This window comes from Pelodiscus sinensis, chromosome 6 (assembly GCF_049634645.1).
Source record: "Pelodiscus sinensis isolate JC-2024 chromosome 6, ASM4963464v1, whole genome shotgun sequence".
In the NCBI taxonomy this organism is placed as follows: Eukaryota; Metazoa; Chordata; order Testudines; family Trionychidae; genus Pelodiscus; species Pelodiscus sinensis.
This window is the reverse complement of record NC_134716.1, coordinates 72,404,002-72,421,175: the sequence shown is the minus strand read 5'-3', so window position 1 is coordinate 72,421,175 and position 17,174 is coordinate 72,404,002. Positions and strand designations below refer to the sequence as shown.

At 37.7% G+C, this 17,174-nt stretch overlaps 1 protein-coding gene across 3 annotated transcripts in view; it reads right to left on the bottom strand.

The window, feature by feature from the left end:
* The window catches only part of ARB2A (ARB2 cotranscriptional regulator A), a 340,644-nt gene that overhangs the window by 264,604 nt on the left and 58,866 nt on the right, over positions 1 to 17,174 (bottom strand). For all 3 annotated transcript variants that reach the window (XM_075932154.1, XM_075932155.1, XM_075932153.1), the window contains exon 6: positions 10,049 to 10,240. In XM_075932154.1, coding sequence (XP_075788269.1) covers positions 10,049 to 10,240 — 192 coding nt within the window. The remainder of the gene's footprint in view (positions 1 to 10,048; positions 10,241 to 17,174) is intronic.

The window sequence follows — 17,174 nt, the reverse complement described above, 5'->3', positions numbered from 1 at the left end:
TATTTTCAGAAGATTATCATCCTAAATTATCTTCCATGACAAGTTCTTTGCCAAGTTTATTTTCTTATTACTTGCATCAAAGATAGTTAAAATATTTAGGATGAACAATAAACAAACCAAATTACTCACATAAATTGCTATGCATTAATGTTCTTTTTAAATATTTTCCAGTCCAGTGCATAGTAAGCAAAAGGTAATTTTATTCAAATATGCATTCCCTGGCATGAATAAGCAAGTACTCCTTTCCCCCCTGAATTGATAACTCTTAAGTAATATTGATTTGAAAAAACCAACAGTGTATTAGCAATTTGCTATAATTATAAATACATTTATATACTGTAACTATATCTAGACACAGTTGGAGTACAGATACATTATATAGGTGGTAGAATACTTGTTTAAGAAATATATTGCAACACACTACACACACACACACACACACACACACACACTTACACACTTTAAGGTTGATCCATTACTTCAAAAATATTTAGGAAGAAATTGCTAACCGATTGTTAGTCTGTTCTTACAATAAGAAATAATAGATTTAAAAATATGTTAACCTTACCTGATAATAAAAAAACTATATAAACTTAATTATGCAACTATCTTTTATGCAAAATATATCCTATACATATTTATGTGCATAAATAAATTACAAGCAATAAAGTACATGAAAAAATAATAAATGTAGTGTTTTAAGTATCTATTTTCAGAAATATTTAAAGTTAACTGTATCCTGAATGAACAAAGAATAAAGTACTGTTAGAATTATTTTCCATGCAGAAAAGTCTGATATCACAATATCACATACAAATATGTATAAAACAAATATTAACAAGACCACTCCAACTGGAAAACACAAGTGCCCAGACTCTTCAAAAACCATTTGAAAATACTAAGAACTCTTCAATATCCAGAGGGGTTTACCCAGCAGTTTGCAATGCTCACAAATATAGTTTCCATTCTTAATAGAGTAATTGTGCAGAGATGGGGAGACTTCCGTGAAATGATCTGATGATTTTTAAGAACTTTAATGAGATCACATATGCTCGAAATGTGAGATACAACTGCAGTTAAAACACTGAAACACAAGTAGTAATATACTATTCTGTACAATCTTTCCCAGATAAATTACAATCAACTGAAGAAATACAATAAATCGGAATTTTTTTCTATGAACTGTTTGATCATGTGTGAACAACTGTCAAATTGCTACCTCTTCTTCCTACTCAAAATACTTTTGAGAACCAAAATGTTGTAGTAAGAGTCTTTACTGTCTTCTAGAGTTCTTAATGGCCTTTAAACAACATAGCATAATCACAAGCCCACACAGGTAACTGTGTTATCTCTATGCACTCATGATTTTAAGTGCAATACATAATATCAATGACAGATTATATTACCACCAATATTCTGGAAATTTTATGATAGTCTGGTCTTTCATCTTTGGAACATCTAGAAATTCTAATTAAGACCTCAATCCTGCAATCGGATTAATTGCAGTCCACTGAAGGTTCTGTGAACAGATACCATGCTCTGCACCCACAGATCTAGTTACAGGAATGTGGCTTTAGTCAACAGAAGTTTTGGGTATACAATAAATGCCATGAGGCCCCAGATCTGAACATTCATAACAAAACCCTGCCAAAATGATCAAATATTCATGAAATATAGGTCTCTTTTGGAGATAAGAAACACAATCAATGCTATATTTATGAAAAATTCAGATGAAATCAGGTTAAGTCACTGTCCAGAAGTCCTGGCAGTGATTTTACATTTTCCTTTAAGAAAAACACAGTGTAAATATTAAATAATTAGTTAATAAAGGACAGGACTCTTTCATACTAAACTTAATCATACATGATTTATCAATATTTAGTATTTTCTACAAAGTTTATTGAGAACCACATTTTATACCACGCATTCTATTGCAAAATATTTTCCTGACAAAGTAACACATAAAAATAGGACGAAACTATGTATTGTAAATACCACTTCAAAGTATAAATGAATCATTTCTTATGTATAAATTATTTAGTTCTTTGTGACCCTAGGCACCATTATCTTTAAAATGTTACGTACTATTCCTAATTTTTGCCAACATTTGTAGATGAAATACATTACATATTTTAAATATTAGCTAAGGTTGAAAAGATCAAGTTGTACTTATAGGACTAACAAGGGCATATTTATAGGTGTGTTATTCAACAAATAAACATAGTATTTGTTCAATAATCCTCATAATTACTTGACTAAAAATATTCTGAAATGGATTGATTTTGTTGGACTGCATAACATTTAAACAAAGGCTTTAAAATTAAAAAGTAAAAGCAAGGGGAAAATACAATCTATAATCTTTTCTTTTTAAACGTAAGCTACTCAAGAGTCTTCAACTAATTATTCCATTTTATTGATGGCATTTTTCTCTAGGGAAGTTATTTTAAAAGTTTAACCCCCTGAGCAAGTCATGGCTTCTCCTGCCTTTGAAAGTGTCAAGTGCATTGATTATAACTGCAGGAAGTGTTACCTTCTACCCAGAGAATCTCACCCTGCTCAATCTTAAACACTATCTCTCCCCCAAAATGGCTTTGATTCAGCAATTCAGACTGTTTCGACTGATATTAAAGGCAGAAGCACCACAGAAAAGGGATCAGCAGTTAAAACGAAATACAAAGGGGGGAAAAACAGATCTTAGATAGTAGCACAAAACTTGAGAGAAAAGCAGATTTGAAAAAGACATCAGAGTGACTAAAAAAAGAACAACATGACAGAAATTAAACAAGATTTTTATGTTCTCATTCTATGAATTTAAACTCATCTCAATCTCTATTGAAATTCTGATCATACCTAAACCCCAAGGCTTTTGACATACTTTCAAAAATCCACACACCCCTTTTCTCTTTTCTCAGTCTCTGGAGTCATCGCTAGGTATCCAACAAGTTGGGGGGGGGTGGGGAGGTGGGAAAGGAGAAGAATTCTAATATGCATATGAACTAATGACAGGCCATTTTATCCTCACATTAAACTTTGTTGTTAAAATGATTATGAACTATTTGAAATATTCAGTGTATGTTTTAATTCTCATGCTTAGCCAGTGAAAAGAAAATTAATATGGTTTGAAAAATTCATCTCTTCAAGTCACACGGGCCCATAAAGGCTCATAGTAATATTTTGCTTAGCTCAATAACAAAATTACAGCAAACTAATGAAAGGTGTTCTAAAATAGCTAGCTACTATGGAAAGCTATTCACTAGAACACAAGAACTCTAAACATGTCTAATTAGTTATATATTCATCATAATTATAAAACTTAGAACAGGAGAATGCAGATACAAACAGCTATCACAACAAGGCTCAAACATATATGTATCATAGAAATGGTGCCCAAAATTCTGGACGGTAATTGGATTTTCAGAACTCCAAGAGGGTTTTTTTCCAATTCAGTCATGACAGGGCCAGAAGGTAATGATACATCTGCCATGATACAACAAGCAGACCTGTCTTCTGTCAAGAATTGAAATCATAAAGGAATAAGCTGTCGTTAACAACCTCTCTCCAAACACTAGAGCTGTCATCTCATTGTTTTCCTTTGCTGGTATGGGGGCTGGTGTGGGCTTCTACACCCTGTCAGTTCAAGATTACTCTAAGCTTTTAACCTTTTCTTGAAATTTTGGCTTAAGCAATCTTCTATGGAAATTATAAAACAGTTTATACTGTGTGACCAATTAATGTTCATTATAAGCCAATAGTAGAACTTATATTTATTTGGTAATGCTTCATTTCAGACCTATGTAACTACTTATGAAATCTCATTTCTATTAAAATATCATTCTCTTTCATTTTCACAAATTTAATAATTTATCATAATTTCCATATTTTAAGAGAGAATTTCACAAAAGTGTATGTCCAGTTAGTTATATTCCCCCTAAAAAGTATTTACAGACAAGACTGTTGCAGATTAACAAGGATGAACTTTACAACAAATACTGTACAGGCAGTCCCCGGGTTCCGTACAAGATAGGGACTGTAGGTTTGTTCTTAAGTTGAATCTGTATGTAAGTCGGAACTGACGACAGCCACTGCTGAAACTGATCAGTTTCAACTGCGGCTGAATCTGGATGCCAGTTCCGACTTACATACAGATTCAACTTAAGAAACCCAGGCGTCCCCAAGTCTGCTGCTGCTGAAACTGATCAGCGGCTGATTCCAGGAAGCCTGGGGCAGAGCAACTCTGCCTCGGGCTTCCTGTAGTCAGCCGCTGGTCAGTTTCAGCAGCGGCTGACTTGGGGACGCCTGGGGCAGAGCAGCTGGGGTGCTGCTGGGTTGCTCTAGTAGCGCGGCTCCTCGGCGCTACTGGAGCAACCCAGCAGCACCCCAGCAGCTCTGCCCCAGGCGTCCTGATTCAGCCGCTGCTGAAACTGACCAGCAGCGGCTGAATCAGGACTCCTGGGGCAGAGCAGCTGGGGTGCTGCCGGGTTGGTCCGGAGCGGCGCTGCGGGACCAACCCGGCAGCCCCCAGCTGCTCTACCCCAGGGGTAGGCAAGAAAAGCCTGGCCTTCTGTGGGGGGGGGCACTATTCCCCCCCCCCCCCAGAAGACCAGGGGGACAGGAGCAAAGCTGCGGAGCACGCCTGCAGCGGGACAGCCAAGGCACGCCCGGGCTGTCCTGCTGCGGGCGTGCTCCGCAGCTTTGCTCCTGTCCCCCTGGTCTGCTGGGGAGGGGTCCAGCAAAGCCGCTGGACCCCCCCAGCAGACCAGGGTCACCAGAGCAAAGCCGCCGCCTGGGCGGTTTTGCTCGTTTGCCCGGGAGCAAAGCCGCCCAGGCGGCGGCTTTGCTCGGGTGTCCCTGGTCTGCTGGGGGGTCCAGCGGCTTTGCTGGACCCCCCCAGCAGACCAGGGAGAATCTTTTCTCGCCCCGGAGGACACGGGTGGTGACCCGCCGCCCGTGATCTCCGGGGCGAGAAAAGCCCCGCTCGTAAGTCGGGGACTGCCTGTAGACATCGCCTACCTAAATTAAAGTAACATGCCAAATTCTTACTCATTATTGAATGAGAATAAAATGCTATCTGCATTATTGCTCATTTAGCAAAATTCAACTTAAATTTCTGCATAAAAGCAGTAAGATGTTCTAATATTTTTGAGTACTAGAATACGGTTTTACTTTTCTGTAAAAATTAGTAAGAAAAACTATCAAAATAAATATCCAAATGTTAGAAAATTTTAATAGTAGGAATATAAAGCAGATGTTCCCAGAAAGTCCATCTTAACTACTAATATGAAAATTAAAATGAACTAAGCACAAACAACAGAACTACATTTTAAAAAATGTCAGTTCTCTAAACTATAAATATGAAAAATGCATGTAAAACCATGAAACTTGTATTTTTCCATTTTGCCCTAAGAAATATCTGTAATGCACAAGTATATACGAGATTTGGGTCTATTATCTGTATACCATGCATTTCTTTGTTTGCCAGCCCAACTTAAAACAAAGCATCTCTGATGGAATAAATTTGTAATGCTAACACATAAAAATATGACCATAACTTAAAACTCTAGTTTCTCAATTGTCTAAATTTTGACAAGTTAAAGATAATGAAAGCATTTTCAAATCACACCAATTAACAACTAGAAAAGATAATTTTTGCCCATAAACATACTCTCCATAAATCTAATCTGCTGGTTTGGATTAGTTAGTTCTTCCTCTCAACTCCATCACAAAACAAACAAAAACCAATGCCACTGCAAGTAACACCTTTCCCTTCTCACAATTTTCTTTTCTATATTGGGCTGGAAGTCCAAAATTAGTTTCAGTAATGAAAATCAAAAATTTTAGATAAGCAATTCTCTTTCTATTCCTCACATCCATGAATAAGAAGAAGTTATACTTCCAAGATGGAGTACCAAATAAAAGGAAGAGACACAATAAGCATCAGGGAAACCAAAAATCAGAACTATTTTTATATTTTATCAGACATGGCTACAAGATTTCAATGGATAATGATAAGCCCAGATTAAATTTCTAGCCCTTTTTGGTGAAAAGAGAATCATAAAAATCATAGCCCTTTAGAGATCATCTAACCCAGTCCCCTCCAGTCATGGTAGGACTAAGTGTTACCTAGATCAGAGGCTCTGAAACAGACAGCACTGGTGGACCACAAGCAGTTTCCTCTAATCTTCTAACATAAGATTTTCTGTCTGAAAACGTACTGGCTCTTGATAAAAAAAAATTAAAGTGATATCGAAGAATATCTTGTATAACCAAGGTGAAAGATCCTGGTGTTGCTTATACCTCTCACCTCAATTAGAATGAATACAGCTGTGAATAGTTATTCTGTACTGTAATTGTAACTCACTGTCAATCATCTTTCCACTTAACGTATATATATTAATTTTAACTAAGCCCCTCTTGCTTTTGCTTATCCTTTTTTCTGTCCTCAGTGTATTCCACAAGGCCAACTCACTTTTGCCTTCCTTAAGTAGATCTCAATGTATTTTTTCTATGCTGTCTGTAATGGCTCTTGAGTCTTTTTCCCCCTCTCTCGTCCTCTATTTCCCCACAGTTAGTTCTAACTCGTCATATATTTTGTTTTCCTCTTCCATATCTCCCTCCAATGCTACTCTTCTCCATTCCAATTAATCTTCCCCTCTCATATACATGGAGACTGGAAATTTAAATATCCAAGGCACTTAATATCCAAAGGATTAAACCTACTAACTAAAGGCTGATAAAAAGATGGAAGCAGGAGCACTATATAGAGGCAATACAGTCAACCACCCCTGGTTGCTGGGATTCCTACCAAGGTGCTCTCCCAAAGCTATGGTTGGAGCCAGCCATTACAGGCTTGATCATTTTAAGGCCTTCCTCTCAATCCTTTTCCACTCCCACCCTCTAATCTGCTGGAATGAAGAAGGCACATTCTTTACCAGTTTCTTCTCTCATGCCAGAGCCTCCTGTTGTATTTCCTCAGCTTTCTGGCTATGAGAACAGCATTTCTATTTACTCCACTTTTTTCCCTTTTTATTTAATTACTCTACTACTTCCCTACCCTCTGTGTTTGGGTGGTCCTCTCTTCTGCTTTTCCTCAGAGCTCTCTCAAATACAGGGAAACCAAACCGATCTAGTCCTTGTGTGTGCCCACAGTCTGCTATAGAGCAACATCAAAAACTGACAACTCTGTTCCATTATCACTTGGACTATGTCTAGACTGCAGCCTCTTTCAAAAGGCTCTTTGAAAAAGAGCGTCTAGACTACAACCAGTACTTTTGAAAAAGCAAGCCGCTTTTTCGAAAGAGAGTACCCAGGCAGTCTGGATGCTCTCTTTCGAAAAAGCACAGTTTGCATTACATAGCACCTTTTTTCGAAAGAGCACTTTCAAAAAAAGACATTATTCCTCATAAAATGAGGTTTACCGCAGTCGAAAAAACTGCCACATTCTTTCGATTTACTTTCGAAAGAACGCGGCAGCAGTCTAGATAGGTAAAGCTTTATTGAAAAAAGGCCACTTTTTTCAAAAAAAGCCTGCAGTCTAGACACACTCTTGGACTAGAATTAGGGTCATCTGTAAGAAGCTACAGAGATTGAGGTTAAGATAGACAGGCCAGCACCCGTTTATGCTCACCTAACATTTAAAATGTTATTTGCACAAGCACTAGATCTAGACATTTTTATTTTATAATGAAAATTTAGATTCTGCAGAAGTTGTTGGAAGTCATCCATCCTAGTTTTTACTCACCACGAGTGGAATTTTCAAGCCTTTGACACCTATTATCCACAGAAAATTCATTTAGTATGTTGATGTGAAAGATACTACACTCCAGAGAATAAATACCTCCTTCTAAAGGACTATATATTTTCTCTACGAAGGAGACATTTTCTGCATGTTTTTTTTTGAAGACGAGACATCTATTTTGTTGCAAGAGTTAACAAAATATCAAGGCCAAACCAACAACCTGGAGTGGAAACAAAGTACCTGAATCAATACCTATCACAAGTTTCAGTTGGGCCATTACAATCATTTTCTGATTTAAGTACAGGTTGAATTCCCCCCTAGTCTGGCACCCTCTGAACCTGAGTGGTCTTGGAAGAGGGAAATTGTTGGAAAGGAGGAGATTAGGTGTCTGAGCTGTTACCCCAGGAGAAGTTGGAAGCCTGAGCCTCCTCCAGCCCACCTACCTGGGTCTCCTGTCTCCAGCCCAGTGTGCAAAGCAGCAGCCACTCCTAGGACTTTTACCCCCCAGGTCACTGGCTCTGTAGGCTGCATGCCACCAATCAGACTGGCTCCTTTCCCATCCACTCTTAACCACTTTGGCCATCGCACACTGGGACCAGAGATGTTGCCAGACCAGAGAGTCCAGATGAGAGAGGTTCAACCTGTACTTCCAACTCCCAGACACCATCTTGGCCCTCAAATTAGGGCAGACCTTCTTCCGTAAAAGTGACAGCCATGAAAAGGGCATTTTCTCTAATGTAATTTTTAACAGACATAAGCCTTGACTTGCTACACCATATTAAGTGCTTTTAGGAGAATATTATAGGTTTTATGGTGCTTAATTTCAACATGCTTTCTTAGGGCTGAGGTGAAATATCTTAATGTGTTCACAGGAGAAATTTAAGTGTTTCATGATATGCGATCCACTTGAGCATTGAGCACACTGAAGCAATTCCCAAACATTTTTTTTCCATCATATACTTTGTCTCAGAGGTCAAAACAGAAGCCTCATACCTAATAATGTGTGATTGGCTATACTGAGAAAACTGATGACAAGCCACACATTCAGCAACCTAAATGCCTTTGGAAGAACTGGATTTGAAAGGAGCCAGATCTGTGTAAAAATTCTGTCCTAACTTGATGTCTCTTATTCCCATTAAAAAAAGATTCAAGTAGGTGACAATCCCATCTATTCTAATATTTTATAATCAAACAGATTTATTTAAAGGTATTTCATTTCTATATGTACTTACCAAAGTTTTAAGCAAAACCAAATGTGCAAGTGCTATGCTCTTTTTATGCTAATAGCAATTACTATCACTAATAAGAGGCCTATAAATTGGAAACAAAATTAATAAAGATGATGAACTAAAAGCTTAAAGCAACAGATGTGTATTTTTGAATTCCTATGTCCTTATGTTGGTTATAAAGATTACGTGATCAATGAGCAAAGTATTTTAATTAAACTGTTTTGAATTTTCTTGAAAATCAGATAGAGAAAAATAAATTCTCAGATCTTAAAGTTTAGTAAAAAGTTAGTGCCTTGATTAAAATCAAGATAGGCCTTAATTTGGCAATGAGCAATAATAATAATTAAACTTAAAGTAGAAATATCACCAGAAAAAAGTTTGGATCCTTATACATGATTTTCAGATGTTTAGTGCAGAAAGTTTTAATTCAGTTAAGAGTGTGAGTGAGAATTCTGATGTAGAAATTTTCCAAATACTGCACAAATTACATACTGTTTTCCTATATATTACTACATATCCATACCATTGTGTGTGTAGGGAGTAGGGAACATCATTTAGCATGCTGTCCACAAAAGTGTAAATACTTTATATTTTCAGGTATGAATATGTGAACCAGAATTCATCACATCTCAGATCTAATATCAGAATATGATTTGTTTTATGAGGCGAAAACAACAACAAAAAAGCCCTTTGCACACCCAAAAACATTTAGTAGAAGATTAAGAAAGCTTGCAGAGATTTATTTAAAATGATCATATTATTATGAGGTTAATGATAGATATTGGAACGAGATCACACAAATCTAATGAGAATTAAAAGTAGTCCTAACTAATTTCTGGATTGCCTTCTTTTATATTTATTTTTCTTTCTTTAAGGTTTTGTCACTAACAGCCATATTATACCACATGGCAGTGCCACCACAAATGTCTCTCTTGCAGTATAAGTATTAGATAAAAGATTTTAAAAATAAGGAAACAAAACATCCCAATCATGAATAAAATTAGTTTATAAGAACACATTTAATATAAACTTAAAAATGTCAGAGATTACTGATGGTTGTTCTCTCTCTTTCACACACACTTACCTCAACAGCTCTCTTAATATATGGAATCTGTGTGCCACTGTCCAGATCTTCATTGATTATAAGCCTTCTAGCCCACTGACCTGCCCTGACAACACCACTACCATGAATTAAAACCATGAGTTTATCTGGATTTGTCAATGCATCCTCACTCATGAAGATAAAACTCTTTGGCTCACTCTCAGTAGCATCTACCTGAAATTAAAAAAAAAAATGTAACAAAAGTATTAAGAAAACTTAATAGCTGTAATTATAAATTAGTATTGGAATTTATACATAAACATCATTATTACTATTTATTAGGTTATAATAGCGCTCAATGCCATGCAGTGTTTGATGCTGTGCAAATAAAGAATAAAGGCAAAACTTGCCCTAAAGACCTTATGATCTAATTTAAAAATTAAAACAATACATTACAACTAAACACTTATCCAAAGTAGATTTTAAATTGTTACATCAGATAGACATAGGAAGTATGATTAATGTTAGCCTATAAAAGATACAAAAAAGAATGAGAGAGAAAGAATATACAAAATTCACATTATTGTCCATCAGTAAAAACTTAGTAAAAGAGGTATCTGGGAGAAAAAAACATTGTCACATCTTATTTGCCAGAAGCGGCAAAAATATATCTGTGATTAGTCCTAGCATTCCATTTCAGTCCTCACAACATAAATAACCAGTAATTCAAATATGAAACCGTACCATAACTGCATCAATTATAAACTTAAAAGAACAGATATCTACATACAAAATATAGGAATTATATAATTATAGGAATCCAATTTTTGACTAAAGAGTTGCTTTGAGCTAAGGCATTATGCTACCCCAGGAACAGACTGAGAAGTAGATTGTGATTCAGAGGGCCACAATCTAATATCTGGTGTCCCTTTTCTCTGGAGACAGTTTCAGTGTGTTTTCTTGGTTCTGTATCTGGAGTGCAGATCATTCAGCTTGAAGCACCAACAAAGTTATGCTGGCCTGAACGTTGAGGGAGTAGAGTCACAGATCACACTCGTCCCTTGCTCCCTTCTGTCCACAAGAATAAGCAGCAGAGCAAGGGCAAGGATGGGGGATTGCAATAGGCTATGCTACCTCCCCAATTACCCGCAGTATCAGCAACTGATGCAGGTATGTAAGGGGGTACCTTGTGTCATCTTCCTTCCCTGTGCAACTATGCAAATCAGACCCATGTGTTTGGGGGCAGGATATAGCAAATCAATGACTACTGATGAAATAGGATGCTCTGCTTCTCTAGGAGAAAAATACAAAAACTTCTGAACAATTAAAACACACCTAGAAGTTTTCTATTACATCAGTTTGCCTTTTGTGAATGGATGTTTATCTTTGTTTCATCCTTCAAAATTTATAGGGTATGGAGCTCAAACTTCTTAGTACAAGTAGTCCTTACCCACACAAGCAGTCTTATTGAAGTTGATAAGATTCATGCGGAACTTAGGACCACTCACCAGCGTAAAGCTCAGAGTCATGGCCAAATAAAACTCCTAGTTCGATACTAACACCTTAATCCCATTGTGTTTCATACATTCTACCTCAAGACAGCATACAATTTTGGGGAAAAAAATAGATACTTGGTTCCCCAGTTTTAATACACAAAATGTATCTCCCTTCTCCATCTTGTTTAGTTAGACAATAGGAGACAGTCCTTACCCAAAAGAGCCTGCAATATGTATGTACAATACAGTAGCACAGTAAGGTTTCAATATTGGTTGGAGCCTCTAGGCATTAGCAACAACAAAGAAAGATGGCAGCCATGTTGGGATTAGGACAAGCAAAAAAAATAAAAATTCTTAAATGAAGGCGAACTGAAGTTTTGCATACAATTTGAACTGAAGAAATTAAGATAAAACAATACAAACTGAAAAAGTATAATTGAGCTGTACATTTTACTATTGTAATAGCATGCAGTAGAAGACATAATATTAACTAGTTCACACTTCTCTAAATGGATTAATGCTGAACCAAGGACAAAAACCCTTATTCCCTTTCTCAACTTAATTGCATTTGGAAACTTTTCTTCAAACCAATTTGCCATCAAACAACAATAATTCATTAAATGAAGCTTTCATTAAGGAATACACATAAAGGTCACTTTTGTGCACAACCTCGCTTTATTGACAAATCAGCATACAATACCATTTAGTTCTAGTCAGAGTGAGACTGAATAAAGCAATTTGTATCTATTAACAATTTACAGGTTTAACACTTAACTATGATCTTAAATGCTCTTTCATTTCAACAGATTAAATAAACTCAGGAAAACTCTGAATTTCAATTAGTTTAGTTTAACAATTAGAGTCAGTATTTCTATTCACATGAATTACAAAGTTGTTTTGTACATAGGAACTTCAAATCTTCCTAAATTCAACTGGCATTTTAGAGGACATGCAATTTTTGACTGTGTTCCTCTTTTCCAGATTCTATTTTTAGTGAATTATATATGCTTTGAAGTTTTTCCTATACATACAGTAATTACTAGTTATCTAATGAGCTAATGCACTACAGATAAATTATGTATTTCAAGTTTCTAAACATTACTTCAATTTTTTCCACAAGTTAAAAGAAAAATTTTCATCTCAGAAAACCTCAGACAATAAAATTATAAATATGCACATCCTTTTCGCCAGCGACATAATATTTTGCACATACTTGATCAATATACGGCATTTAAGAAACTGTTTATTCAATAGTTTAGAGACTGTGTAGTATCAAAATATGCCTAAAATCTTCTCTATTTATTAAACATAGCAATTTTATACCACACTGTCATGCAAGTTCATGCACAAGTTCAGTTTCAAGTCTTCAGGTAGCCCAAGCATTGTGAGAATCTAGATTTTTTCCTGAATAATAAAATAAATCCACTGGTTTTCTGAAGTTTTCCAGGGACATTTTTTTAAATCTCTATATCAATATGAAATAATTTCATGAAACATTAGGCTTTAATTTCTCTTAATGAAATTTTTAACTCTTCTAAAAAACACTAAAAAGGAAATGATGAGATCATTAAAATTGCTTAAGAAACATTACAAAAATCTGTAGGCCTCTAGACCTATGAAGAAGAGGAATGGATGGGATCATTGATGTGTATGACTAGTGAGTGGAAGTAATTGTTATTGGATGTCAGAGAGAAAGAGGATTATATTGTGAATAGCATTGAGGGGTACAGGTTTATTAACTTCTAAAAACATCTGGAATGTGAGCAAGGGGTCTGAACACTAGGTTCTGAATAAAGCTGCCTGGTTCATTTTATTTTCCAGTCTTCACAATATTGAATCAGTAGGTTGTTGAGTCTCATTCTAACCAGGAGAATGTGAAAACTGGTTATACAACAAAAAGTGTGATTAGTATTTAGTGATTATCAAACACCAGTTTGTGAATTCATCTAAGTTATCATGCCTAAAATTTAAGAAGATTCTTTACTTTCTGCTAGATAATTATGGCCCTAAGTGAAATTTTGTCCACTTAAAAGGAAGAGTAAAACACTGCTGATTTTGAAGATACTGCAAAATGAGATTTTTTTTGTGATAGCTTTGCCAATGAAATAAAATTGTAATAATTAAAATTCCTGATTCAGGACTTCAGGTGGCTATAAAATGTAGCTTACATTAGTAATAACCTCTGTTAGATTTCAGCCCATACAACAGCAAAGATCAATAAATGATTATGCTATAAAAACAACAAATGTGATTTTATCTTTGTTATGCTAACTAACAATTCCTTCAATGAAGCACAAAATGAGCAATTTAAAGAAATTATTGAAATATTTCATCCTGGAATATACTCCTTTGATTTAAGCTTGTAAGTCCATTAGTAGATGTTACACATGAAGAAATAAGAAAAAGTGAAAAATTAAAAAAAAGACTATTATATATTTTGAGAGAGTTTCCCTGTCTGTTTGTCCATTAGTTACATTAAGTACTAGGACCACTATGGAATACAGCTTCCTTTTATCATACAAATGCATAACTTAAAGCAAGGTAAGGGTTTGGTTGTGCCAGGAAAATGGGATGTGCCTAGAATGGGATTGCTTCTCATAAAACCACACAGGAAAGAGAATCACCAAGCAGGTGAAAAGGGCTACCTGACCGTCTCCCCTCCCCCATCCCATCTGGAACTGCCCCAGTCCCAAGGCTTCCCCCCCAGGTGCTCTTTCAGAAGGTCAGAGGGGCTCAAGGCCCCCTTCTCCCATTTGTACAAGAACATTACTAGCTGCTCCCCATCATCAGGGAGCGAGGGGAAAACACAGTTTGCAGCATTCCTTGCTCTCGCTGGGGAGAACAGAGGGCAGAAGAATCTGGTCTTGTCCTAGCTGGGGATATACACCTGACAGAGAGAGATGGCTTCTCACTTTGTCCCAGGCTGCAAGTGAGAAAGGGCTGGAGTAGTCCTCTCTCCCCAGAGCACTCTGCATACTGAATCCCTCATCCTCATCCCAGAGTAATGACTGAAATGAAGCATATAAATTTTCATTTTATTTTTCAAAAAACAAAAATTCAGTTAAGAGCCTGAGCAATGCTGGGTAAATATTCTAGTAATGCAATATCAGAGAGAAAAGTTGGCCGTGGTAATATCTGTTGGTGAAAGAGAGGTACACATAGAGCTACCCAGACCTTTTCTTTAATCTTGAGAAAGATTCTCAGTTTATCAGCTAAATACAAGCTAGAGCAGATTTTTAGCATATGTAATTAACACATACTGTAAGAGACGATTCAAAGAACACTCTTGCACCAGCATCAGCAATTGAACCCGACAAGCTGATGGCTTTCTTTTATAGAATAAAGAATCTTGTGCATATGGGAGAAGTGGTGGATGTGGTATACCTAGACTTAGTAAGACATTTGATACAGTCTCACATGACCTTTTTATCAATAAACTAGGCAAATACAACTTAGATGGGTCTACTATAAGGTGGGTGCATAACTGTCTGGATAGCCAGTCTCAGAGAGTAGTTATTAAGAGTTCACAATCCTGCTGGAAAGGTTTATATAACAAGTGAGGTTCCGCAGGGGTCTCTTTTGGAACCAGTTCTGTTCAATATCTTCATCAATGATTTAGATATTGGCACAGAGAGTATGCTTATTATGTCTGTAAATGATACCAAACTAGGGGGGAAGGGGTTGCAACTGCTTTGGAGGATAGGGTCATAATTCAAAATGATCTGAACAAACTGAAGAAATGGCCTGAGGTAAACAGGGTGAAGTTTAATAAGGACAAATGCAAAGTACTTCACTTAGGAATGAACAATCAGTTTCACGCATACAGAATGGGAAGCTACTGTCTAGGAAGGATTACTGCAGAAAAGGATCTAGGGGTCATAGTGGACCAGAAGCTAAACATGAGCCAACCCAAGAGTGTGATGCTGCTGCAAAAAAGCCAAACATGATTCTGGGATGCATTAACAGGAGTGTTGTGAGCAAGACACGAGAAGTCATTCTTCTGCTCTACTATGCACTGATTAGGCCTCAGTTGGACTACTGTATCCAGTTCTAGCCACCACATTTCAAGAAATTGGAGAAGGTCCAGACAAGACCAACAAGAATGATTATAGGTCTAGATAATATGACCTATGAAGGAAGACTGAAATAACTGGGCTTGTTTAGTTTGGAAAGGAGATGATAGAGGGGACATGATAGCAGTCTTCAGGTATCTAAAAGGGTGTCACAAGGAGGAGGGAGACAAATTGTTCTCCTTGGCTTCTGAGGATAGGACAAGAAGCAATTGGCTTAAACTGCAGCAAGGAGGTTTAGACCGGACATTAGGAAAACACTTCCTAACTGTCAGGGTGGTTAAACACTGGAATAAATTGCCTAGGGAGGTTGTGGAATCTTCATCTCTGGAGATATTTAAGAGCAGATTAGATAGACATCTATCAGGGATGGTCTAGATGGTACTGGATCCCGCCGTGAGGGCAAGGGACTGGACTTGATGAGCTCTCAAGGTGCTGTCCAGTTCTAGCATTCTATAATTCTAAGCTATTATTTACAGGCAGTCCCCGGGTTACATGGATCCGACTTACATCAGATCCCTACTTACAAACGGGGTGAGGCAACCCCGCACTAGCTGCTTCCCCCCAGCAGACCAGGGAGACGCTAAGCTAGCGCCCCCCCCCACAGCAGACCTGGGAGACACGGAGTGGTTTTTCTCAGCAGACACCTCAGCTTGAGAATAAAGGACTGAGGGAAGTGAGGCGTGGGAGAATAAAACTGAGCTCTGGAGAAATGTTTGCCTAGAGTTTCCCCTACAATATGTACCAGTTCCGACTTACATACAAATTCAACTTAAGAACAAACCTACAGTCCCTATCTTGTACGTAACCCGGGGACTGCCTGTATAAGAAACCCAAAGATGACCACACTTACCTTCACATATACAATAACCACCCCAAAAACAAGAAATCTGTGTTGTATAGGTAGGTCCCGGAGGGCCCAGCTGATCCCCGGCTCTGCATTATGCGGCCCCTTTGAAGCGCCAGTCCAAAGCTTCAAATGGCAGAGCATTAGGAGACGGAGATCAGCTGGGCATTCCGGGGCAGCCCCTTCAACAGGTGCAGCCCAAGGCAGAGCACAGGATCAGCTGGAGTCCCCAGCTGACCCCAGCGTGGTGCAGTGCTGCCCCTTGGAAATGCCAATCTGGCGTTTCCAACAGGTAGCACCACAGGAGCCCGGGGTCAGCTGGAGTCCCCAGCTGACCCTGGGTTCCATGCACAGCTGCCCCCATTGAAGCTCCGCAGGATGGTTGAGGGGAGTCTAGACAGTCTCTCTACTTGCTTGAGTTGGGAAGACTACTATCGTCAGATTCTCCAGGAGTAGATGGGGTATATACAGACCACTAATGCTGGGCCAGGAGATGCTTGTGGAAAACCTAGTACACCTCCCACTCTATGCTCGGAAGAAGAGGGAGCATCTATTTGAGGTGGGTGCAGGCAAATGAACAGTTTGTTCCAAGTGTTACACAATGCGGAGAGTCCAAATCCAGTTCTCTCCCCCCCGGCAGTCACTTAATGTTCCCAATATGGTGTCCTCTGCACTCTCAGCTATGTCAGCAGCAAGGCCCAGGCTTGGAACATTCAGTGTTTTTGGCTGCCAAAAACTTCCTGAAGCAGTAAGTG